We start from the raw sequence: 26,138 nt of genomic DNA on the forward strand, positions 1-26,138 counted from the left end.
ACCAAGACTTAAAAGTGTTAGAACTGTTATTTCTTCTTGTCGTCTGCACTGAAATGGAGCAAAGGATCATGGTCTATGTAGTTCCCTCTGTCTTTTTTTAACTATTGCTGCACCACTAACTCTTCATTTAAGCAAAGAGACTTGTAATTCGATATATTGTGATGGTCCATATTATTGTGAGAACTTTGACAATACAATATCACGATATTTCGGTTATTGTTACATTCCTACTCTCAAACAATTTTTAAACATGCGTCAAAACAACATCACAGACCCAAGGAGAATCTGATGAGATTTAAAATCTGCGATCACAAAGACTGCAGCGGGATCTGTCTGCAGACCACAGGATGTAAAACTGTGAGCGCTGTGATGGTGTCGACTGTTTCCTGTCTACAGAAAACCCCTCGCTCTGAGACTCTGAGGTGTTGAAAAGATCAGAGCTCTGCACTTTTAGATTAGATACAAGTCAAAACTGTGTGATTATTTGTGACATGTGGAGCAAAACTACAGATACAGGATTTGTAAAGCATAACAGATTAGAGATAAAGTTCACATGAAGTAGAGTCACTGTCGCGAATCTGCAGCTTTATCTCGATCCGTGCGCTGTGTGGATGTAAACAGACACACGTGAGGAACTACTCCCACCTTTTTACTTTTAAAGAACGACTCAAAGTGGATTCACAGCTCTGTTTTGTGGACTGGGGTCATTATTTACGGAGAACAAATTCCACGGATAATGTGGATGAGATGCTGCACTTTTAATTTACCATTTTACGAAAGGTGAGTAATAAAGTTGTTTCAATTTTTTTGCTATATCCCAAGTTTGTATCATGTGTCTCTGTGTCTGTCACTCCTCCTGACGCTCTGTTTGTGCCGATACGATACATACCTCGATACACAGGCCACAATACGATACATATCTCGATGAAAAGTATTTGTTTAAACCACTTCTTGTGCAAAGTTCATATAAAAAACATGCCATTTTAATCATCAAAACAGTGAAAATGTCAAATGTGTCGCATAAACGAGTTTCCTTCCACTAAACAAACTAACAAAACTGTAGCTCTGTAATAAAAAAAATGTGTAAAATAAACCAAAAAATATTCTTGGTGATATATCGATACAGCAGCCCACGATATCGATACTGTACCATCTAATTAAATGATACAAATTGACGAGCTGGTATGGCTTCTTTGTGTAGTTGAATGTTTTTGTTTTTTTAATGTGCATTGTCCTTGATAAATACACAAAGAAATTAAACTAAAAATAGAGACAACTGAGACATTTCTTGTATAAAACTGAGACAAATCAATGGTTTTGTATAAAGCTGCTGGGACAGGGGACACAGGCTCAAAACTGGAACTGTCCCGAGTAAATAGTAGTAGTAACAATATCGGCGATATCACAATATCGTCGTTGTAAAATTGCCACGATTTTGTTGTGGTCTTGTCACGGTATTAAACTGTCTTCAGGTAAAAATAAAAAATTTCAGTCCCCTAGTCATATCGCTCAACGTTGCCATAGAACTTAGGCCTGTCACCTTAATTATTAGGGTCGGGTATCATTAAGAAGTTGCCAATACGATACATAGGCCACGATACGATACATATCTCGATATAGTGAATTTTCGATTCGATATATTTTGATTCGGTTCGATATAGTTCAATAAAAATGAATGGCTAAATCATGGCTGTGATATTAAAAGTCTTTGTTAAACCATTTCCTGTGCAAAGTTCATATTAAACACAAACATTTTAATCATCAAACTGTAGCTGAAACAAAATAATTAAGTAAAATTTACCAAAAAATACTCTTGGCGATATATCAACACAGCAGCCCACGATATTGATACTGTATCATCACATTAAACGACACGATGCATTGATATTTTGATATTACCCATCGTTGCTTTGAATCGGTGAATTACTTGCAAATCTTCATTGAAAAACAGACGAGACTAAGTTTAGAGTCCACATTATTAGATTCTTGGCCTGAGGGAATCCCCGTCTGTGAGACCGCGACATCTCAACAACACAACACTTGTTCTGACATTTCCTCTCCCCCCTCTCTTTCCTCCTTTCCTCCTCTCTCTCTCCTTCATGAAGACCACCACAGCTCCACGTGGGTCTAATCCAGAGCCCTGCACACTTCCCTCCGTCCCTGCGCTGTGGAAAACCCTGATGCGTCACAGTGTGGAGGTGATCATCATGAGACCGACTGAAGCCCGAGGGGAGAAACTGCTCTGACTCTGAAGCTCCTCCAACACAAACTCAGACACTGTGACGTCACGACAAGAGTCAATGAGAGTTACAGAGAATTTAAAGGGTCATTGAATCGTAAATAGGAGTGTACAAACATCAAAATATTGTATCGTTTAATGTGATGATATAGTTTTGATATCATGAGCTGCTGTATTGATGTACAGCAGGGGTGCGCAATACGTCGATCGTGATCTACCAGTCGATTGCCAAGGTCGTGTGGGTAGATCTCCGTGTCTCGTCTCGGACTCGTGTTTGGACTCGGTCTTGTCTCTCACTCGAGGTCTGACACTCAACAAGTGTGATCATATTTCATTCCGGCCGCTGCTGTTGGTAATAAACTTGTAGCGGGTGCAGGAGCGTGTGGGGCGTCTCAGTGCAGCCTGTGCGCTCATTTGAAACCCGCGGAGACTCTACGGCGCATCACAAACACACACGCTCCCTACGCACGGCTCGTCTGCGACAGCGTGTGCCCTCGTGTACCAGCCTGCATCACAGGGCAGGTTCAACTTCCTAAACATCCTACCTGTCCATCTGCCTCACGTCAGCACGCCGCCCCTCGCCTTTTCACGCTCTCGCTCCTTCCTGCGTACAGCCAACACAAGCCCCTCCCACAGTGCGGCTGATTAGAAGAGCAAGACCAAACGTGAAGCAAAAACCAGTCTAAATTTGTGTTCCAGTGTTGGCACAAAGCAGGTCTACAGCATAGAGCGGATCTACAGAACAGACCTACTGCCACATATGGCTGAAGTTTGTCTAACAAAAGTGACAAATGCATCTGTGTTTGTCACGATGTGCGTTTGGTTTGGTAAACGTGCAGAGGCTGGTAAATATCACTGCAAAACCAGAAAAGAATGAAACTCCAGTTTGGAACTTTAAAAAACAGGTTTAAAAATCTTCCTTCACTTTTTTTCACAGTTTTGTGTAAAGTGCCAGAGGAAGTTCTCTTAAAGAAGAGGTTCTCAAACTGTGGGGGAGGGTCCAAAACAGGGGCACAGAGTGTTTCAGTGCAGTTTGCTTGGCTTTGTATTAGGTCGATCATTTTGACTTGGTCATTTTGTAAGTAGCTTGCATGCTGAAAAAGTGTGAGCACCCCTGATGTACAGGGTTCCCACGGTCATGGAAATCCTGGAAAAGTCATGACAAAACACAAAGAAAATGTGACTATACTGACTCACAGAGAACAGAACAGTTTTCTTTATGCACTCCTTTCACCATTTTATTATTACCAACCACCACAAACCGAGAACATTTTTTAAAATTTTGAAATTCTCGTCAGTCTAATCATAACATCAAAATGTACACAACATCGCAACCCTGTTCCTCTCACAACTATGTACATACTTCTTATTCTATCACAGTTTCATGAGTTCAAGTTACCGTACTTTCCGCGCGATTAGACGCACTCTTAATCCTCTAACCGCATCAAAAAATGACCGCTCCCCGCAATCCAGAGCGCCCCATACACGAATCCACTCGGGTGTCCCAGTACGACTTCAGTAAACTACAAAGCCGCAAACACACACGGAGCAGACAGCGACCGCACAACGAAACACACCCACAGACACACTCATCGCTCCACGCCGACGAGGAACGGAACGGAGGAACGAACCAAAAAAGTGTGAGACGTGCCGCTTCTAGACACGACTGAACAACTGAGTCACTGCGAACACGCCGACAATCCGTTGGTCCCAGACACACCCTCCCTACACGCCACAACTGAACAAAGCCCAGAGTCACCGTGAACGAACAAAAACAAACAAAACCACTCACCCATCACACTGTTGGATTTCATTTAAAGTCTCACGGTTTATTTGTGAAAAAAGTTTGAAAATAGACCATTTAATGACAGTGCGTCTTATAATCCAGAGCGACTAATAGCCCATAAAATACGGTACTCCACTTCTGCCTCAGGAGCTCAAATTGACAGGACACTGGCCCTGCTGAGCTTCTGAGATCTGACTAGATCAGACTTTGACAAGCCGGTATGGCTTCTTTGACCCCGTCCACATTAGTTCGTATTTGAGTTGTTTTCGTTGTGGGTGCAGTGTTCGTTCACACTAATCTGATGGAAAAAGGCTCCAGAGACGGAACAATCTGGTGCCGTCAGCTCCCACGAATTCATCCGAGTACAGATCTGATCCGGCACCGTGTGGACGCCTGAAAACACTGATACTCTGACGTAGGAGCTCAAATCGCGTCCTTACTGGACCACGTCACTGTGATTCACTTGGTTCGCGACATCAGTCATGTGACACTATTGCAGAAAACAGTTTAAACAAACCGGAGTCAAACCACAGCTAGAACCACTTGCAAAATCCTGATCCGTCGCTCAACCTTGGTTACAAATTTAAAAAGTCAACGTCAAAGCGAAAGACACCAACTGTTCACCAAGAAACACCTTCCACTGCAAAGAGACCAAGACGTGATGTTGCTGTAAAACCACAAGAACAAGAAAGTGCAAGCTCGGCCTTAACAAACGGGATTTTGTTTTGTTTCCACATACAAAATGTTCACTGTAAACTCGGGATGATTTCTTAGTCAGTCAAAAGTTTCCTTTTTGGTTCTTCCTGTGGATCAGTCCTGCCCGTCACCTTCACCTTTCACTATTTTTCAATTCTGTTGGGAAGAGAAACAGTTTGAACGGAGGTTTGCAGTCACACACATCTGATTCACTTTTGCATTTATGGAGTTTGCAAACTTCCGAAGCCCGTTTCTCGAGCCGTTCTACGGAAGCCGAGAGGGGTCACAACAAACGCAAATGCCGCAACAAATACAAACGAGACAACACAACAAAAAGCCACAACAAACCAAAAAAAGCCACAACGAAAGTGACCGCGGGACTCTATTTTAATGCAAACGCCGCAACAAATACAAACGCCACAACACAAACGCAAATGCCACAACACATTAAAAAGCCACAACACGTTAAAAAGCCACAACACATTAAAAAGCCACAGCGGAAGTGACCGCGGGATCTATTTTCCGACGGACCGATCGAGCGGCAAGTGAAGAAGAAGAACTACAACGTGAAACGAATAATGACAAAACAATAAATTACTTTTACTTACGTTTCCAACTTCTCCGTTCCTTTATTTTTCACGTTGTAGTTCTTCTTCTTCACTTGCCGCTTGATTGGAAAATAGAGTCCCGCGGTCACTTCCGCTGTGGCTTTTTGATGTGTTGTGGCTTTTTAATGTGTTGTGGCATTTGTATTTGTTGCTGCGTTTGCATGAAAATAGAGTCCCGCGGTCATTTCCGTTGTGGCTTTTTTTGGTTTGTTGTGGCTTTTTGTTGTGTCGTTGCATTTGTATTTATTGCGGCGTTTGTGTTTGTTGCGACCCCTCTCGACTTCCGTAGTTTTCCGCTTTTAGGACATCGAACAACCGCACAATTACGATGTCCGGAATCCCAAAACTAAATCATGACAATATCAGAACTAGAAACAAAAGCGATATCGTTCAAAAGACTTGAAAAGATCGACTTTGACGATAGACACATCCCACTGGGAAAACAAAACACGGCGGTTTGATGCTCACTTTTTCGGCGGATTGCGCGATGACCGGAAGTCCGAAACATTCTCCCAAAACGCTGCATCAGCACGTCCAGAGCATAATCCACTGCGTCTAATCCCTGTTTCTGATGCGGTCTAATCCCGAAAACACGCCGACAGATCCACGGACTTTTCAGCGTTTCTTTATGAATTAATTACCCCGATTACACCACAAACGCATTTTTTATCATCGCACAGTGGAGCCATTTTGGAGGGAATTAAAGGAGCATGCGGGAGGACAAGGGAGGCATGCATGTTCCCCCCCATGCAGCTGTCCGCCTGGCACCGCTCCTGTCCCGGCTCCGGCTCCGGCTCTGGCTCCGGCTCCGCACACAAAAGGACCAGGAGGAGGCTGCAGATCTCTCAGAACCATCAAGGAATAAAAAACAAAAAACAAACAACAAAAAAAAAAACACAGGAAAGCAAACGGGGTAGTGCAGTTACAGAGCGTTTAGTACCGTGTAATTAGCGAAATGCACAACTCAATTACAGCATTTTAGGAAACAATGTGAGGGATGTGAAGTTAGAACGGTGGAGAAATGTGATAAAAATGTGATTAAATGTGGAAATAAACGTAAATAAAGCGGTGTAGAGATAAAAATAGAGGAAGTGTGGTGGTAAAAAGTGGAGAAATGTTACAATGAGTTGAGAAAAGAGTGAAATAAAAAGCAAAACGTGAGGAAGTGACTTGAAAACGAGGTTCTACGTGGGGGTTTGCGTTGCTTACCACCAGCTCCACGGTGCTTCTCACAGCCTCGGAGACGCTCTGCCGCAGCTCGGCCGCGGTGCCCGGTTTGCTCAGCCTCTTGGTGAATTTGCGGACCTCCGACATGGCGTGCTGGCCCCGGGTGAGTGGATCCAAAGCGGCGCGGTGCGTGGTGCGGCCCGGTGAGTCGGCGTGTCGGTGCGGCGCATGAGGCGCATGAGGAGCATGAGGACAACGAGACGCGAGTCCAGATGCGGCGCGCGTGCAGCGGTGGAGGCTGGAGGCTCGCGCTCGCAGGAGGAGGTGGAGGTGGAGGAGGAGGCAGGGGTGCGCGAGCTGCACGCACGAGGGGAGGGCGGGGTCTGAGGCGGGGGGCGGGGAAAGGATGATGATGGTGATGATGGTGCAGATATAAAACGATAGATGTCGCGTTGCTTGGTACGTGTTAATACTGCCGCCATTTTGGTACGGGAGTTGGGTTCTTAACTTCTTAACCTTTTTTCTCCAGTGAGCTTTTTATTATTATTATTATTATTATTATTATTATTATTAGTGGTAGTAGTAGTAGTAGCGTTATTATTATTATATTATTATTAGTAGTAGTAGTAGTAGTAGTAGTAGTAGTAGTATAGTAGTAGTAGTAGTATCATTATTATTATTATTATTATTATTAGTAGTAGTAGTAGTACTAGTAGTAGTAGTAGTATTATTATTATTATTATTATTATTATTACAGAAAACATAACGACAGGACAAAACATCAAAGGTACATACAGTATAAAGTGCAGATGGGATTGTTGATGCATCGATGTAAAGTCCAGTTCTCCAGTGAGTTATTATCTTTACAAAACAAAAAATGCCAGAGAGCTACACATTTCAGCAGCCACAAGGAAACTGAGTAAATATAAGAGCAATGGTAAGCCTTAGACGGGGAACCATTATCCATTAATTGGTGCACCAAGTTAGGCATCAAAATGGTACCTTGACAATGGTAATTAATTAAATTTAACTTATTATCCACAATACAAAGAATTCATAAATCCCTTGGCGTATGTGGAGCATATTTGAGTGTCCAGAAAAGTGCTATATAAAACTGATGCATTATTATTATTATTATTAGTATTAGTAGTAGTAGTAGTAGTAGTAGTAGTAGTAGTAGTAATAGTATTAACCAAGACCTGGGCATTGTACAGCACCATACAGCCCCTTTGGTTGACTCTGACTGGCCCGTTTAAGATCATTTGGAATTACAAAATAAACATATTTTATAATTTTGCCTCATGCATGGACTAAAGCTGCATTGCTTAACAACCCAAAACAATGCTCTTTATTGCTTTTTAAAAATAAATACAATTAATGTTTTTGTAGTCCTACTTTTTAAATTACTGTAAATTAATTAATATATTTACAAATTAATTTTTAAAATGCCCTTAATAAAATATAAAAAAAATTAAATAATTTAATAAATAAACATAATTATTAATACTATTATAACAAATAATTAAATTAATTGCTTATTTATTGATTATTATAATTTATTTATTTATTTTGTGTGATACTTACTAATTTTTTTAAATTTACATTAATTAAAAACAAAAAGACAATAAACTTTTTTTTTTTTTTTTTTTTTTTTTTTAAGTTAGGCAACCATTTACCTCAATTTAAAAAAAAATTATTGCTTAATTGGGTCGAATTTACAGTGTAGAATTGAGTTACAGCATTTTGACCCGGCCCTCCACAGTATTTTTTGTTTCTCATGTGGCCCCAACTTTTGCGCCACATACGAATGAGCGGAATAAGAAGAACAAGAGCACGACAGAACATTTCACAGGTAAAATCTGACCTGACCTTCTTGGTCTGTGGGAAACTCTGATCTCACCTCATCCTTGATTGACGTTCATTCATTTAAAACAGCGTTAACCAGTACCAAGATGGCGGCTTTATTGACGCATCCGCTCCAACAAAGAGCGATCTTCAGAGCGACATCTACAGTTGTATATTCGTGCTGATGCGAGCGCAGAGATGATGCGGACAGAGGCGCCGCTCCTGTGTTATCATCCGCTCATTTTTATAATTTTAAAATTACATCCACGCGGTTTAAAACGTGATATTTTAGAGTGGGCAGTGTCTGTGCTCTGTAAGTTTCTTTATGTTTAAAAACGTGCCACAAATTGATCATTTCGAAAGACTGAAAGGTGCTTAACAAAGATCCTCAGTGATGATGCTGACATGTGGCACATCCCTGAATGTGAACAACGCGGAAATACAAATTAATTGGTGGTTTTCAGATTTTTACTTCTACATAGGGGGCAAGAACCTTTTTTCTTTTTTTGATTTCAATGTAATTTGTCGTGAAATATTAAAAACATAAATTCCTAAACATTAAACCTGAGCATTTTAATTATTGACTAGACCCAAGACAATTTTATATTCCATAAAAACCTGCACTGGATCCATTTTAATTTTAGCTTCTCCCCCATCTGAATTAAACAATATTGGTCCAAAAAATGAAGTGATGCATCTGAAACCCCGAAATATAAAAATATAACATTATAAAAAGATCAACATTATAGTTCTTATGACAAATATTTTATTCATTAGTTTACAATTTGTACTTTTATAATAGAGGAAGCGTAAAAAAAGACAGAATTGTACATGTTTAGTTTGGCATTATACCGCCATCTTGTGGTTTTACAAAGTGATTACAGCTGATTTGTTAATTTAAGAGATTTGTCCACAATATTGCATTTTTAGTTCAACAATCAAACTCATAAAATTGAATAACACTTTTAAATCAAAATTATTCACTGCAAATACCAGAGGCTGGACCAAGTCGTTGTTTGTCTCAAGTCTTTGACCTCAAGTCTAAGTCAAATCCAGGGGTCAGTCCGTATGAAATCAGCCGCCCTCCCCTATGAGCCGTCTCAGATTTGGCTGAAAAAAATTCTAAAAATGTCTAAAATCACCAAATGAAAGAATCTCAAATTTTAGCTCAATCACTGGAGTCGTTCCTGAGTTATGGCCCGGTGAAATTTTGGGGCCATGTTCACGTTTTCTGACACCTTAATTTATAATCATGTTTGAGAGACCATAACTTCATAAAAAATAGAGTTAGAAAGATGAAAATGTGAATTATTGTAGATTTTTAGGTCATAGATTCTGAATCTGTTGTCAAATATTGTGTATTTTTATTAAGGGGGGCGCTGTGGGCCTCCAAAATCTCACTTTTTGTTGCCGCTCAATTTTTTTTTTTCAATTTTTGAGGTCCAAGATCTATTTACTCCAAGCAGATATTTACAAACTAACAGTTGAACCTGAATATTTGAGAGAATGAACATTTCTGACACAAATCTCACACTTTTCTGAGTTTTCATGTGGACGGTGTAGAGTCTCAAATATGGTCACAGAACAAATGTGATCTTTTTGGTCCCTTCTTTGGAGCCTCGGTTCCCCATGTGGCACAGTTAGATGTTGATAAATTTTTTACCAGAGAAACTTTAAACTAATCAGAATATGCCAAAGTAATAAAAACATCTACTATTAACTTCCTTCATTTCAAACGGAATTTTTGAAAATGACTCTCTTTTCTTGAATCAACGGGCCATAACTCAGGAACGACTCAAGGGACTGAGCTAAAATTTGAGATTCTTTCATTTGGTGATTTTAGAAATTTTTTTGAATTTTTTTCAGCCAAATCTGAGACGGCTCATAGGGGAGATTCCTTGAAAACGGCTGATTTCATACGGACTGACCCACAGGCAAGTCCAAGTCGAGTCTCGAGTCACTGTCCCATAAGTCCAAGTCAAGTCCAAGTCGTCTGCTTTGAGCTTCAAGTCATTTCAAGTCTTTAAACCAAAAAAGTAACAAATATAGCTTTGATTTTTGCAATTTATATGAATTTTTAAACTAAACTGTTCTTAAAAAGTCATGGTATATTTATATAAGTGTTGTAGAAATGCTTAATAATAACATTTTTTTCCTTTTTAAACGTCTTGACAAGATGTTAGTGTGAATTATTACGGTCAGAACAGAAAGATTCAGATTTAAAAGTGCTTAATAACCGTTATTTTATCTTGTAGTTTGCACTGAAATGGAAGTATTGTGTTCTTTGTGTAGTTCCCTCTGTTTTACTGTGTTGTACTTTATATTACTGCAGTACATTTGAGTATCAGAGTACTTCAGTTCCATCGAAAGTGACAAATAGAGAAGTTGGACAAACATGTGAAAGTTTGTTCCTGTAAAATTCAACAACAACTGGAAAGAGAAAAGTATTTTATAAAAACATTATCTTCAAAGTCTTGTCAAGTCACAGGGCTCAAGTCCAAGTCAAGACCAAAGTCACTGATCTTCAAGTCCAAGTTGAGTCCCAAGTCTTAGTCCATTTTATCAAGTCAAGTCTCAAGTCTTAAAAACAGTGACTCAAGTCCGACTCGAGTCCAAGTCACGATTTTTAAGTCCCCACCTCTGACAAATACTGCGATAATTTGTTCTCCATTTCAGCGTAAAGAATCTAACGTCACATGAACCAGAAACAAAACTAGAACTTTGACATTAATAAAACAAAAACAAACGGTTAAACATCATTTCTCAAATATTTAAGAGCTGAACTTCTTCTACAAACGTTCACTTGTTGCTGAACTGAGTGAACTCTTTCAGGGCCCAGTTTTTCATTTCAATCTCTCGTCGTAACCTGCCGTACTCCTCCGCCAGGGCCTGGAACTCTTTCCCCAAGATCTCGAAAGAGGCGAGTTTTAACTCCACGGACTGTTTCTCCTCCTGACGGAACTTCAGCTCGGACTCCAGTTTCTCTCTGCAACAACAACAACAACGAGACAGTTTTAGAACGACGTAGACTCAGTAATGTTTTGAGTATAAAGATGCCGGTGTTCAATTGAGTGACCTTATTTTTCTGTGGGCAGATATTGCGTCTGGTGTGTAAGTGTCCAGCTGAATCTCGACCATCTCCGTCCTTCAGAAGAAAAAGAAAATAAGTTTAACAATCATAATGTTGTTATGGAACAGGGCCTCCAGTTCTGACTCGTTTTGTGTGTTTTCATTTATTTTTCTGAGCTGTTCTGATTCCTGCTGTGGGAGTCCTGCTCTGTGATTGGTGGAGCTTGTTTACGCTCACAAGGCAAGTTTATTTGTACAGCACAATTCGTACACAAAGTAATTCAAAGTGCTTTACAGAATAAGAAATACATTAAAAACAAATCAAAACATAAATAATCATGAAGATTAAAATTAAAAAAGAGAGACATAAATTGGAGAGAAGAGTGCAGGAATGAAAACCTTTCAGTTATTTGCACAGTTAAACAGAAATGTTTAGAGTCTGGATTTAAACAGCGTCACAGAAGAGTCTGTCTCACATGTTCAGACTGTTCCAGGTTTTAGCTGCATGAACCTGAAACTCTGACTCCCCTTGTTTAGTCGTGACTCTGGGCACCAGCAGGAGTTGGTCCCTGAGCTCCTCAGAGTGTGAGATGTTCATATGACACTAACATGTCACAGATGGACTTTGGTGCTCGGCCATGGAGACACTTGTACAAACAGAGCTGCTTTAAAGTCTCTGAGGCACAGGAGCCAGAGCAGAGACCTGAGACCAGGACTTATGTGCTCGTACTTCCTAGTTCGAGTCAGGACCCGAGCTGCAGCGTTCTGGATGTTCTGGATGTTCTGCAGCGTCTCACAGCTCGTTTGGAGAGACCAGTGAGCAGAACATTACAGTATCTAACCTACTGGAGACAAACGCATGGATAAGTTTCTCCAAGTCTGATTTAGACTCTGAACCTTTGATTTTTGCTCTGTTTTTTAGATGGTAAAAGGCTGCAGATGTTATTGATTTGATGCAGCTGTTAAAGTTCAAGTCTGAGTTCAAACCCGCCTCACCTGCAGACACCGCCTCTTATTTAAGGACATTTCCAGGGATGTTGGTCTCGGGGGCCGCGCTGCCATTTTGTGTTTTTGTGTTTGTCTCTTTGGTGTCAGTCACTTGTTTTTTTGTACAGGTGTCTGACTTTTTTTGTGTTGAGACACTTGTTTAGTTTAGTTCTGTGTTGTGCCTTTTTATTTCATATGATATATTATTTATATATATTTTTATTTTATTTTATATTGTATATTAATATAATTTATATTTATATTTTGGTAGCACTTTATAATAACTCCTCCTTATTAAGCATTTATTAAGCATTATTTAATACATTTGTTAATCATTAGTAAACTGTTAACTCTTAATTATTTCTCATCAGTTAATCATTTATAGATGTTTATGTTAATGCTTTGTTATGTATATATATGTTAATGGTGAAGAAGTCATCTTACAGCCTTTTGTTAAGCATTATTTAACACACTGGTTCATCATTTGTTCACACTTACCTCTTCATTTTTTCATGTGATTTAATCATTAGTAAACACATTATTTAATGTCTTTAGTCATCATTAGTAAATCATTACTAATTCATTACTACTCATCAACTTTTAATATGTAAAAGCATTGTTACACCCAAATTTATCAAATTCTTAACCCACATACTCAACTAATGATTTGTTACTCATTTCTTAATGGGGTTATTCCCCGGTATTGATCAGTTACTAAGCACTTGTACATGGTAGTTAGAATAGGTTAAGAAATAATTAAGAGTTAACAGTTTACTAATGATTAACAAATGTATTAAATAATGCTTAATAAATGCTTAATAAAGAGGAGTTATTATAAAGTGCTACCTATATTTTGATTGTGTTTGTGGTTTCATCCCTTTACTTGTGATAACATCCTACTAAATACATTTTTGTTCTATGTACTTCCTGTTGTACATAGAGTTGCTTTTGTTCTTCATTCATTTCTTATTTCTTCTTATTTTATGAATCTGTAAAGGGACAGTACATATTAACGAACAATAAAAATGTAAATATGTAAAGATTAAAGCCAACGTGGCTCATTTCCATCTTCAGTCCCTCGGCAGGTCGATGTAAAATCATCTACAGGACGAGGAAAAGTACAGCAACAATCACACAAAAGTACAACAACACCAACACACTCACTGTACACACAACACACTCACTATACACACACACACACTGTACACACAACACACTCACTACACACACAACACACTCACTACACACAACACACTCACTATACACACAACACACTCACCGTACACACAATTAGTTTCAAACAGTTCATTTGAAGTTCAAAGTCAAAAGTTTAAGAATTAAACCAAGAGTTAAACCAACAACCCTTCAAAATAAAAGAAAATATAAATTGGTTAAACATGGCGACATATTTGACCATTGAATAACCAGTGTTTTAAAGGTTTAGTTCAGTGTTTTTCGACCTTTTTTGAGCCACGGCACGTTTTTTACATTGGAAAAATCTTGCGGCACACCACTGACCAAAATGTTACAAAATGACACTATACAGTATATTTAATTACAATATAATTTCTACATTAATTTCTACTTCCTCAGTGTGAGACCTGCGCCTGTTTAGATGAACACAAAGCTGATATCCTGGCAGGAATAGAAGAAAGACACACACGAAGCTCTCAGTCTCTCTCTGTTTTTAGTTTTTATAGCAGTTAATCTTGAAACGCTCTTCTTCTGGGTCAGAATCTTGTCCAGGGCCCAGTTCGGAGTTTGCATTCGTCCGTTTTCAAAACTTCTCCATGACTGTCACCACGCACATGTGTTACTAATTCTTTTAAAGGAACGAGGCCATTAGCTGCCTGTTGCCACCCGGACGAATTTAGATCACTGTCAGTCATTATATACAACACTGTAGTATAGTGTCCGTGCTGTAGTAAATACAGCACGGACACTCGACAATGACATAATATTTGCAGGTAATAATTAATTAATTTTAATTTTAAAAAAGTGATATTGGATCATTTCTCACGGCACACGAGTTGAAAATCACTGCTTCAGAAAATGCTGCCAATGTTGAAAGTTCTCATATAGTTTACAAATACAGGAGAGATGTGTATCTTAGGATCCTGAATTGTACAGTATGAATGTTGTCAGTGTGTTGTGTTTGTCTTTTGTTTTGTTTTAATTAGTGCTGTCATGCGATTAAAAAAAATTGAGAGATTAATTAATTATGATCTGTAATTAATTAATCCCATTAAATCTCATTTTAATCTCATCTAAAAAATTGCTGAGAAAAGCTTCAATTTGAGGTATTTTCATTTAAATTTATTATTACATTATTGTGGCAGATCAAAATATAATAATATAATAACATAATAACTTTTGTCGACTTAAAGACAATAAAAGTCCAGTCTTTCCTTAACCATATTAAAAATATTATTGATAGAGAAATGCTTTAGATATGAGATCACTGGTTTTAGTCCTTGTTTTACTCCTGGTTTAGACCTGCTTTAGTCCTACTTTAGTCTTAGTTTAGTCCTGAATGGATTAATCCTGTTTTAGTTCTGGTTTTAGTTCTGGTTTATCCTGGTTTAGTCCTGGTTTTAGTTCTGGTTTAGTTCTGGTTTAGTCCTGGTTTAGTCCTGTTTAGACCTGGTTTAAGACCTGGTTTAGACCTGGTTTTTAGTTCTGGTTTTAGTTCTGGTTTAGTCCTGGTTTAGTCCTGGACTGGATTAGTCCTGGTTTTAGTCTTGGTGTTAGTTCTGGTTAGTCCTGGTTTAGTCCTGGTTTAGACCTGGTTTAGACCTGGTTTAGACCTGGTTTTAGTTCTGGTTTTAGTTCTGGTTTAGTCCTGGTTTAGTCCTGGACTGGTTTAGTCCTGGTTTAGTCCTGGTTTTAGTCTTGGTGTTAGTTCTGGTTTAGAGGTTCACAGGAGGAAGCTCGGTTTACGCCGCGTACGCGAGAAAACACGATCCACACGCGGCTCACGGGAGCAGGTCTGTGTCCACGCAGTAACTACGGAGGAAACGTGGTCCACGCGTTCACGGTTAATGACGATGATGAAGGTGTGTGTTGTTTGTGTTTGTGTGTGTTTATGTGTTTTGTGTGTGTTTGTGTGCGTGTGTGTGTGTGTGTTTGTGTGTGTTTGTGTTTGTGTGTGTTTGTGTGTGTTTGTGTTGTGTGTGTTTGTGTGTTGTGTGTGTTGTGTGTGTTTGTGTGTGTTTGTGTTGTGTGTTGTTTGTGTGTGTGTGTGTTTGTGTGTTTGTGTGTGTGTGTGTGTGTGTGTGTGTGTGTGTGTGTGTGTGTTTGTTTGTGTGTGTTGTGTGTGTGTGTTTGTGTGTGTTTGTGTTTGTGTGTGTGTGTGTGTGTGTGTGTTGTGTGTGTTTGTGTGTGTGTGTGTGTGTTTGTGTGTGTGTTTGTGTGTGTTTGTGTGTGTTGTGTGTGTGTTGTGTGTGTGTGTGTTTGTGTGTGTGTGTTTGTGTGTGTGTGTGTGTTGTGTGTGTGTTTGTGTGTTTGTGTGTGTGTGTGTGTGTGTGTTTATGTGTGTTTGTGTGTGTTTGTGTGTGTGTGTGTGTGTGTGTGTGTGTGTTTGTGTGTGTGTGTGTGTTGTGTGTGTGTGTGTGTGTGTGTGTATAGGACAGTAGTGCAGACATCATGAGTCTATGCAGGTTGTTTTCAGGCGATATTATATTTGTTATTTTCTTTTATATTTTACGTCGGGAGAATAATTTCCAAGACACAAATGTGTTTTCCCTGTGCACTGCTGCCTCTGTTCTACTGGCTCTTCCACCTCGTCCAATGTGCGACTGACGCCGCCAACGTTAACATGACGTTTACATCGCTCTTACTGCGCACGTTTTGTGTGGGTTTCCGTCAATGAGTGGAATTACCGAAATAAAAAAATGTATAAATGTGTTTTTGTGTGTGTTTTGTTGTCCCAACAACACATAAAAAATAGATTTTATAAATAAAGCAACTCACATACAGAAACAGTAAAGTTAGAGATTAAAAATGAGATTAACGCGATTAAAAAACATAACGTAAATATGACTGTAATTAATAATCGCAATTAACGCGATTTTGACACCCCTAATTTAATTTAGTTTTTTCTTTCCTTTCTGTAAATATCATTTTTGTTCATGTATTTCGAACCCCCTCACAAACAAGATGCTATGTCTCAAGGGGCATCTCTTATAAATAAATAAATAAATGTAGTTTTGTTGTGTGTCCCTTAGTTTAATTATTTGTTTTTGTGTAGACCTGCGTGACTCGTTTTTGGCAGAAAATGTTAATCCTGTTATTTTATTTCTTAGTTTAGGTTATTTTCTGTGCATATTTTAGCCTGTTTTTTTTTATTTACCTTTCATATTCCTGTTAATTAAACATTACTGAATTTATTCTATTCTCCACCTCGTTTTTTTGTTTGTTTTTGGTTACTTCCCCGACCCTAGCGAGTCTAATGTGCATGTACAAAAACACAAAATGTTCTCACTTGATCTTCTGCAGCACCAGTTCACATTTGCCCTCGAAGTACTCCAACTTTTTCTTATCCAAATCCGTCTGAATTTTCAGTCTGTGATCCAGGATGAGAGTTTGTAGGAGTTTAATGCATTTAACCAGCTCCTGGGGTAAACACAAACACATTATTGTTGTTATACTGACGGTCAAATAATCAATCGTAGGTGAATTATGTGTTGAATTCCTGTAAACTCACGGAGAGATAAAGCTGAGTCTGTCTCTGCAGCAGGATTTTGTTTTCCCGACAGCGCTCCTTCAGACTCTCTGCGCTCTTCTTGTCTTTGGCCACTTGTTTCGACAGGTGCATCAGTTTAGTGCACTTCAGATTCTCGCTCTCGTTTTCTACAAGATGAAATAAAATAAACCATAGTTACTTTAGGTTTGCCTTCGTTATGATTAGTATTAGTTTGTACGATCATAAATGAAAACCAAAATCTTCACTTTTTTCATTCATAAACGATAAACTTTAATGCCGTCTTCATCACTTTTATTACAAGGTTCCTACTCTTTTTCACTGACAACATTTCAAAACTTTTCCATGACTTTACAGCACCTACTAAATCTGAAATGTGAACTCTTTCCACTCACCTTATGGTTTGGGATTATAGTTTTTAACATTTTAAATCCTGTCAGTGGATTTATTGTCGTTTCTTTTAAACAAAAGGCGCAGACGTTCAGAAATAATCAGAAAAGTCTCATGAAAACTTAACAGAACGCTGGAGTTGTGTGAAAGACATAATAAACTTCCACGACTTTTCCAAAACTTTGACTGAATTTACAAAATTCCATGAATTTTCCAGGCCTGGAAAATGACATTTTCAATTTCCATGACTTTTCCAGAAACCTGTTATTAGTTTGTACGAGCATAAACAAAAACAAAAAAAATCCTTAAATTTTTTTTATTCTCATTACTGCTTATTTTGTACGATCATAAACAATACATTTTGCGCCTACTTTAACATTATTTTTAATTTGTACGACCATAAACTATTATATTGTATGTATGTATCTGTGTTTATTTATGCAAGGAATACAACAGGTAAGCACTCCAAAGGTGTTAAAAAAAAAAGTCAATCACATGATTATATAAAACAATTGGGGTAGGACACTAAGTTTTTTAAACATCATCCTACTCCTTTTGTAGCCTGATTCATCAGTCAGTTTCACTTTGTGTAAACCGTGTGACCTCACAGCGTTAGGATTCGTTCGCTCGTTGGTAGGCGGGTACTTTTTTTTAATTTAACCAATCACTGCTGTTTGGTCGTGACATTTGTAATGCGCCAAATCCCTTAGGAAGAAGGACAATAACGTCTTTCCCCTTGATAAAATTCACCAAACATTCTCTTTGTTCCGGTTTTAAATCCTCGATTTTGGGAATCGTTGCCAAGACAGAATGTCTGTCTTCGTCTACATCCATCTCGACGCTTTGTTTACTGTTGTGCTGTTCCACAAAAGGGACACAGACAGACGCCACGACGAGTTTGACGTCACTGCTTCACAGCTCACAGCTGATTGGCTGGGGCGCGATCTACAACTTCCAGGATTCTTGCAAATCATCTATTGTATTCTGATTCCTGATCTAGTCACTGGAGAGAAATGAAATTGAGCAGACGCACTAGGTGGCGCCATCCTGTCTACTCCTTTTGAGCATCAGGTTTCAAATACGTTCATGTACATATCCTTGTTGTTTTTTTTGTTATTGTTAATATTCTTATACCTTGTTCAAACAAATAAAATGAATGAATGAATAAAAAAAGACACTAAAATTGATTCTTAATGATATGTCTCTGCTTGGCTTGAGTAGAGAGCAAGAAAAGGTTTTTCTGGCTGGCCTTACAGCTGCTAAAAAAAAGGTTGCTGTTAGATGGAAACACACTCATTCTTTATCACATCGCCAATGGGTACTTTCATTTATGGACATTGCCTGTTTAGAATTGTCCACAGCGTGTATCCATAATGCAAAAAAAAAAAAAAAAAACAATATCTGATCTTAAAACCTCCTTGTTATGAGGCATATATTAGATCATTGAGCGGCTGAGTAGTATTGTTGTTTTAAGTTTGTCTAAGTGTGTTTTAAGTGTTTTAAGTGTCTTAATGTGGTAGATATTGATGAGCACTAATCTTTTATTTATTTAATTTTGTCCTGGACCTGTTATGTTGGTTTGTGTATTGTTTATTTGTTATATTAAAAACCAATAAACATTTGGTTAAAAAAAAAAAAGACACTAAATTGTTCAAAGAAGTCCATCCATACCCCACTCAGGATGGTAGTAACAGAGGAGGCTCAGACACTTCTTCTTCAGATGTTTCTCCAGCTCATGGGGCAAACTTTGCTTCATTCTCTGCACGTTCTACAAAAGAGTAAGACCGAAGTGAATGGTGTAGTAGTTTGTTAGGAAAGAGTATCAAATTTAAGTTTAGAATACTTTAAATAAAACAGAAAACACACACCAAAGTTCTTGCAGAGGCGCAAACGCAAGGAAAACGCACAGCACGCTTTTTACGTGTTTTTGTTTTTTTACGAATTGTCATTTACGAATTAATATGAAGCCTAAACAATAACGAAAACATAAAAAACACGTGTCTTACTTTCTCTAGAGGCATCAGCTGCAGCACGTGTTCAGGTTCCAGCCCCAGGATATTGGGCAGCTCCTTTTCCGTGGTGTCGCTCGGATCCAACATTCGAACGCACCGAGCCACGAGCAGACACTTCTCCATCGTCTCGTAAAACTGTACAGACACGAACGACACAAATGAAATCAAAATGAAATAAAAATACAGATGTTTTACGGTATGCGGTGAGAGCGTGTACCATATTCCTGTCGGGCGGGACGATGGAGTGGTGCTTTTTGACGCAGTGCTCCTGGATCATCTCCTTCAGCGTCTGGAAAAGGCCCTGAGACTGAAGCCAGTTCCTCCTCTGACTCTGCAGCTTCTGCTCAGCCTGGACAGAAAGATTCAAATGTGATGTGATTAAAATGTGATAACAAATAAAACTCAACCCCAAATCAGGACTTGGTAGACAGTTTGAGTGTGTAAATGGGACGCACAAGTGTTTTAAGGTGAGATCACACCAACATAAACAACATATTAAAGTAAGAAATAAACTTGACATAAACAAGCAAAAGATGTTCATTTTGTCTTCTTATACTTTAACTACTTGGGTTCTTTTTAAAGACAATGCAGTGCAGTGTGTTCCTGTTGACATGTGTGATGTCAAGTGTTGAACTAGGTGTCGTATATCAGCTGTTGTTGCGTGGTCAGATGACCTGCAGGTGTCAGACTGACCACAGGAGGAGGTGTCCCAGGTGTGTGAACGCGCCGTCATCACGGTTAATGCTGTCCGTGCCATTTCCTGATTTCATCGTCCATCCAATTTGTTGTTTTCCGACCTGACCCGAGCTCCCTCCTGTGGTTGTTCCTTTTACATGGTCTATATGGCGGATTTCCTGCTGTTCTTCTTTTTGACATTCCTGAATTTTTTGTATGATGATTGCATGATGCCGATTCAATGCAAATCATGGCAATTCTGCATGCAGCAGTAACAGCAAACATGTCAAACAAGGTAAACTTGACATTGATTTAAAAAGAACCAAGAAGTTAAACATCATTATTGATACATTCAGATATATATTCATAATATCGATTCAATACGGTACAATAAAAAATAAAGGCTAAATCGAGGCTGTGATACTAAAAGTTTTTGTTAAACCACTTCTTCTTGTGCAAAGTAAATATGAAACACATTTTAATTTTAATCATCAAAACAGTGAAAATGTCAAATGTGTCACAAAAACAAGTTTCCTTCCTCTAAACAAGCAACAAAACTGTAGCTCTGTAACAAAACAATTTAGTAAAATATATCTCCAAGAGTATTTTTTGGTATATCGATACAGCAGCCCACAATATCGATTCTGTATCATCACATTAAATGATACGATATATCAGTTTTTAGCTATTTTTGCACACCTCTAATCTTAACTAGACCAACATACATTTTATTACAGTTACTACAGTGCTGTCTTCATATTCTTCTAAAACATTTTAATGATCACAAACCAAGGATAAATAGAACAGTTTTGTGCTGAGAGTGAACAGGTTGCGTGATGACAGTCCGGCCAGCTCCTCTTTTCCGTCTGAAAAAACTATTCTAAAACTGTACACATAGAGCTGGGTATCATTAAGAAGTTGGCAATACGATACATACCTCGATACACAGGCCACGATATGATACACGTCTCGATACAGTGCACATTTGATTCGATACGATATATTTCAAAACGATTTGATACAGTTCAATAAAAAATAATGGCTAAATCATGGCTGTGACAATAAAAGTCTTTGTTAAATAATTTCTTGCGCAAAGGTAATTTGAGAAAAGCCCATTTTACTCATCAAAACACTGAAAATGTGCATAAACGAGTTTCCAAGCAACTAAACTGTAGCACTGTAACTAAATAATTTAGTAAATTACACCAAAAAATGCTCTCGGCGATATATCGATACAGTAGCCCACAATATCGATACTGTATCATCAAATTAAACGATACGATATATTGATATTTTGATATTTTTGCACACCCCTATGTACACGCAAACAGAAATCCATGCATGTGAATAATAGTGATGTGCAAAAGGGTTTGTGAGAGATAAGAGGAGGATACGTTTAAATACTTCCTCATTTTACAGTTTCAAAATGAAGTACCACAGATTTGATGAATTAAATATTAACTTTGATAAGAATTATTGCTCTACTTTGGTTCGCTTTGTCTGACTCTGACCAGCCGGTTTACAAAATAAACATATTTTATATTTTACCTCATGCATGGACTAAAACTGCATTGCTTTTATTTTAGACGTGTTTTTAAACATTTTTTGTAAGACTTTTTCATTTTTTTATTGCTTCGTCGTAACGTAAACTCTTACCAGTCTGAGCAGCTCGTCAAAACAACGATATTTACGGCTTTTTTTAATCAATCACTCAATCAATCAAACTATATTTGTATAACACTTTTCATACATTTGAAATGTAGCACAAAGAGCTTCACAGGCAACAGAAAAATTACAATATAATAATTAAAAACAGCAGCAACTCCCCACCCCACCCTGTTTCATCCATATAAACAACAATTTAAACAAAAACATAAAGCTCCTAAATGTTAGAGTAAGAATAAAAATGGTGAGCTAAGATCAGATGGAGACTAAGTAAAATGGTAATGATAATTTCATGTAAAACAAATATAGTAATAACAACCATAATAATAAGTTAAAACAAGTTAAAGTTTCAATTAAAAGCTTAATTAAAAAGATACGTTTTGAGTTTACTTTTAAAAATATGAACACTCGCAGCAGACCTCAGATCCTCAGGTCGACTGTCCCACAAACGGGGGCCGTAAACGCTAAAAGACGCCTCACCGTGAGTTTTATAAAGAAATATAATTTATATTCTGCAGAATTGAGTTAATCCCCAATATTTTCTGTTTCTCATGTGGCCCCATGGAAAAAAGAATTGTCCTCCCCTGCTCTAATCAATGACAAAAAGGCCTAATGAGTGTTTTTGAATGTGATAATTTCCAAATTTTACCACATTTTCAACATCAAAAACTGGGACATTCCCGGTTTGTGGCGGTTGTTAATAATAAAACTGTGAAACGAGTGTGTAATTATGGAAAATTGTTCTGCGCTCGGCCCATTCATGTTCAGTATCGTAACATTTTCTTTGTGTTTTGGTCGTTTTTAAGCAGTTTTTCTGTATTTTACCTCAACAAGTGACAATTTATGCCTCCTTTTATTGTTGGTAGGGATCAAATTGGTCAAAAATAGAGGCACTTTTTGTATAAAACTGGGACAAATCAAAGCGATTACCAGGAGATGGCGAAGTGATCAGAGGCCTAAAATAGAAGAGTGGTTTGATATAATATTAAGTATTTATAATATGGAAAAACTCAATGCCTCACTTAGATTGGAAGGTCATAAATTTAAAAAAATCTGGAAAGGAACAGCATAGATCTGACTTTGTGTAGAACCTGTACGATTGTCTGGATAACAAAGACTGAACTTACACCCTGGTTTAAAGCTACAATGTTTTATTTTATTTATCAATTATTATTATTTTTTTATTAATTACCTGTTCTTATGAAAGTTACATTACAGTTTGTGCAAGTAGAAATGAGAAATGTAGAAATGCCTAACTATGGACATTGGACATCCAGATTTGACTTAATATGGACAATTTGTAAATTACTTTGTTTGCTTAATTATCATGTAAATCCACATTGTGAAAAGACAATAAAATACAAATGAAAAAAAAAAACTGGGACAAATCACTGGTTTTGGATAAATCTGCAGGGACAGGGGAACACAGGGCTCAAAACTGGGACCGTCCCAGGTAAACAGGGACATCTGGACTTTCATTACCTTCTCCAGCTCCGTCTTGAGTGTCAGCGTGAGTCCAGTGGAGTCCACATGCTGCGTCAGAGTGGACAGGAGTTTACAGAACTGAGGGTTCTGGCTGAGATCCTCTTCGGTCAAGTCACAGAGAGGAAACGACGCCAGAACTGTGAAGATGAGAAGTCACGCAAACACAAAAGAAATTCACAATAGGACACGCGAGATCCGTTTAAGAAAAGCATGTTTTATTTTGGCAAGGTAACTTCTGCGTAATATGATAATTATTCAGTTTGATTCGACCTGAACTAAATTTATCTTGACTTGAATCACACAAACGACTTGTTTTTTAAATCAAAATTATAAATTTTTTTTGATTTAGTTAAATTCTACACCGCTTTGATTTTGTATAAAACAAACAAAAATATACTGCCATTCAATATTTACTTTTTTGCTACTTATTTAGGATTTATTATTACCATTTATATTTTTTACTGTTTGTTATTATATTTTATTGTGATGTATGAACTCCTGTGTCCAGATAATTTCCCTTGTTGATCAATAAAGTCTAACGTCTAAGTCTAATATCCAAAAACTCTTCATTACATAAGAAGTAAACTATGAATTAAGGGGAAGGGGTAAATTTAAAACAAAAATGGAGACAACCACCAGGAAAAGCTCGTGTGTATCTGTGTGTATGTATCGGTGTGTGTGTGTGTCAGTCTGTGGAGTGGGTTGAGAGAAAACCTGATGCAGTGCCCAAAAGAAATTATAAAGAGTTTTAGCATTCGTGGTATAAGGGTGAGTGACTGGGTGATCTAGAAAAATAAAATAATATAAATAAAAATAATTTTAAAATGAATAATAATAATAATAATAATAATTAATTAATAATAATAATTTAGATGAAAAAATAATGCGGTACAATACAAAAAAAAGAAAAACACTTGAGTTAAAATTATATTAAGTACGCAGAGTGTTTATATTTTATTTTATATGTCAATTAGGATGACCAGACGTCCCTATTTACCCGGGACAGTCCCAGTTTTGAGCCCTGTGTCCCCTGTCCCAGCAGATTTACACACAAAAAAAAGTGATTTGTTCCAGTTTTATACAAGTAATGTCTCTATTTTTGACCAATCTGATCTAAACCGGGACTAAACTGAGACTAAACCAGGACTATCACAATTTTTGACTAATCTGATCCCTGCCAACAGTAAAAAGGAACATAAATTGTCATTTGTTAAGGCAAAAAACAGAAAACTGTGTTTGCAAATGACAATAAAGTACAAAACTTAAACTAAATTAAAAATGCAGCGATAGAAGTCCCTCAGATTATGACTGGAGAATCTACAATTTAATTTTATTTATACCAAACATCCCAACCCGGGTGTATCCCAGTTTATAATTTTAAAATCTGGTCACTCTAATGTAAATATTAGTAAAGTTTCGTGTTTAAGAAACCTCATAATTGTTGAAACTATGTCATGAACAAACGTGGGTTAATATAAGTTTTTCTTCTTTCCACTCCTTTTCGAGAAATGTGCTTTTCTGGTGTTTACAATGGTTATGTAGTATTTTTATGATTATTGTTTCTCTCTTGGCACAAACTCGAAATAAAAACGAATCAATAAAAACTCTTTACGAAACATTATAACGCAATTTAAGTAGAATAATCATACGGCGATCTTACCTTGCTGGTGTAAAATGTCGCCTTTTTCCAACGATGTGATGTTAGATTCGGGACAAGACATTATTATCGCCAAACGAAATGTAAAAATCCCCAAAAATGTAAAAGAAAGTTCAAATTTAGGTTCGATGAAAAAGGTAAACAAACTACTACAAACTACTTCCGGACTCAAGTCTCGCGCCCCGGACAGACCGCGATCCCATTGGTTAACTTCTTCTTCGTCTTTGAGTGGAGCTGTAATGGTGCACTACCGCCACCAACTGATAAGGAGTGTGAGCTGAAATGCGATAATAATAATTTTAACCAATCTGACAGTAAAGAGAGGCATAAATTGTCATTTGTTTAGGTAAAATACAGAAAAGCTGCTTAAAAACGACCAAAACGCAAAGAAAATGTGACTATACTGACTCACATTAGTGCAGAACAGTTTTCCTTAATTAAACACTCATTTTACAATTTTATTATTACCAACCACCATAAACTGGGGATGTCCCAGTTTTTCATTTTTAATTTTTTTTAATATGGTCACTCTATACTAATGACAAAAAATAAAAAGAAATAAATAAAATAATAACTAAAGCAAAATAACTATAATGAATCAAATCCTGTTCCCATTGGTTTTTCATTTCAGTGGGAGATTTGTTCAATGGGAGTTTTTTTGTTTGTTTGTTTTTGTTTTTTTTTTGTTTTTTTGTTGGGGGGGGGGGGGGGTTTCAGTGGGTTTTTGGGAGTTTTGTGTAACGGGAGGTTAGTGGGTCTTTCAATAATACTTGGTTTAATGGGAGGTTAGTGGGTGTTTCAATGGGAGCTTGTTTAATGGGAGCTTTTATTGGAGATTTGTTCAGTTGGAGTTTTTCATTTCAAGGGGAGTTTGTTCAATGGGAGTTGATCGGTGGGAATTTTTTTTGAGAGATTTGGTCAATGAGAGTTTTTCATTTCAGTGGGAGTTTGTTAAGTGGGAGTTTTTTGGGGTTTTTTGCAGTTTCAGTGGGTGCTTCAATGGGAGTTTTTTTGTTTTGTTTCATATTTACTCAATGGGAGTTTTTTTTATTTCAATATTTCAATGGGAGTGTGTTCAGTAGGAGTTGGGTTTTTTTTTGGGGGGGGGGGGGGTTTTGTTCAGTGGGAGTTTTTTCATTTTTTATTCTTTATTAT

The 26,138-nt window shown here is 37.6% G+C and overlaps 2 protein-coding genes across 5 annotated transcripts in view; both read right to left on the reverse strand.

Annotated features, from left to right (window-relative positions):
• Positions 1–6,842, reverse strand: part of dock11 (dedicator of cytokinesis 11) — a 208,025-nt gene extending 201,183 nt beyond the window's left edge. For all 4 annotated transcript variants that reach the window (XM_055156687.1, XM_055156686.1, XM_055156685.1 and 1 more), the window contains exon 1: positions 6,539–6,842. In XM_055156687.1, the coding sequence (XP_055012662.1) occupies positions 6,539–6,643 (105 nt within the window). In that variant the 5' untranslated portion in view covers positions 6,644–6,842. The remainder of the gene's footprint in view (positions 1–6,538) is intronic.
• Positions 6,843–8,993: 2,151 nt separating this feature from the next.
• Positions 8,994–25,140, reverse strand: haus4 (HAUS augmin-like complex, subunit 4). The gene is made up of 9 exons (XM_055156697.1): positions 24,987–25,140; positions 23,324–23,463; positions 19,719–19,850; positions 19,496–19,636; positions 19,161–19,257; positions 17,103–17,248; positions 16,881–17,011; positions 11,418–11,486; positions 8,994–11,327 (listed from the first exon to the last, which is right to left on the reverse strand). Exons 1-9 carry the CDS (start codon positions 25,045–25,047, stop codon positions 11,141–11,143), a joined length of 1,104 nt encoding a protein of 367 aa, XP_055012672.1. The 5' UTR covers positions 25,048–25,140; the 3' UTR covers positions 8,994–11,140.
• Between the last annotated feature and the right edge of the window lie 998 nt (positions 25,141–26,138).

Source organism: Boleophthalmus pectinirostris, unplaced genomic scaffold (assembly GCF_026225935.1).
Source record: "Boleophthalmus pectinirostris isolate CB_2022bp ecotype Guang Dong unplaced genomic scaffold, ASM2622593v1 HiC_scaffold_20, whole genome shotgun sequence".
Lineage (NCBI taxonomy): Eukaryota > Metazoa > Chordata > Actinopteri > Gobiiformes > Gobiidae > Boleophthalmus > Boleophthalmus pectinirostris.

Coding starts and splice junctions, on each gene's coding strand:
- haus4 (XM_055156697.1), bottom strand. CDS start 25,047: ATGTCTTGTCCCGAATCTAACATCACATCGTTGGAAAAAGGCGACATT. Junction 17,249..19,160: donor TTACTACCATCCTGAGTGGG/GTATGGATGGAC, acceptor TTCATCTTGTAG/AAAACGAGAGCGAGAATCTG. Junction 11,487..16,880: donor CTGGTGCTGCAGAAGATCAA/GTGAGAACATTT, acceptor TTTCTTCTGAAG/GACGGAGATGGTCGAGATTC.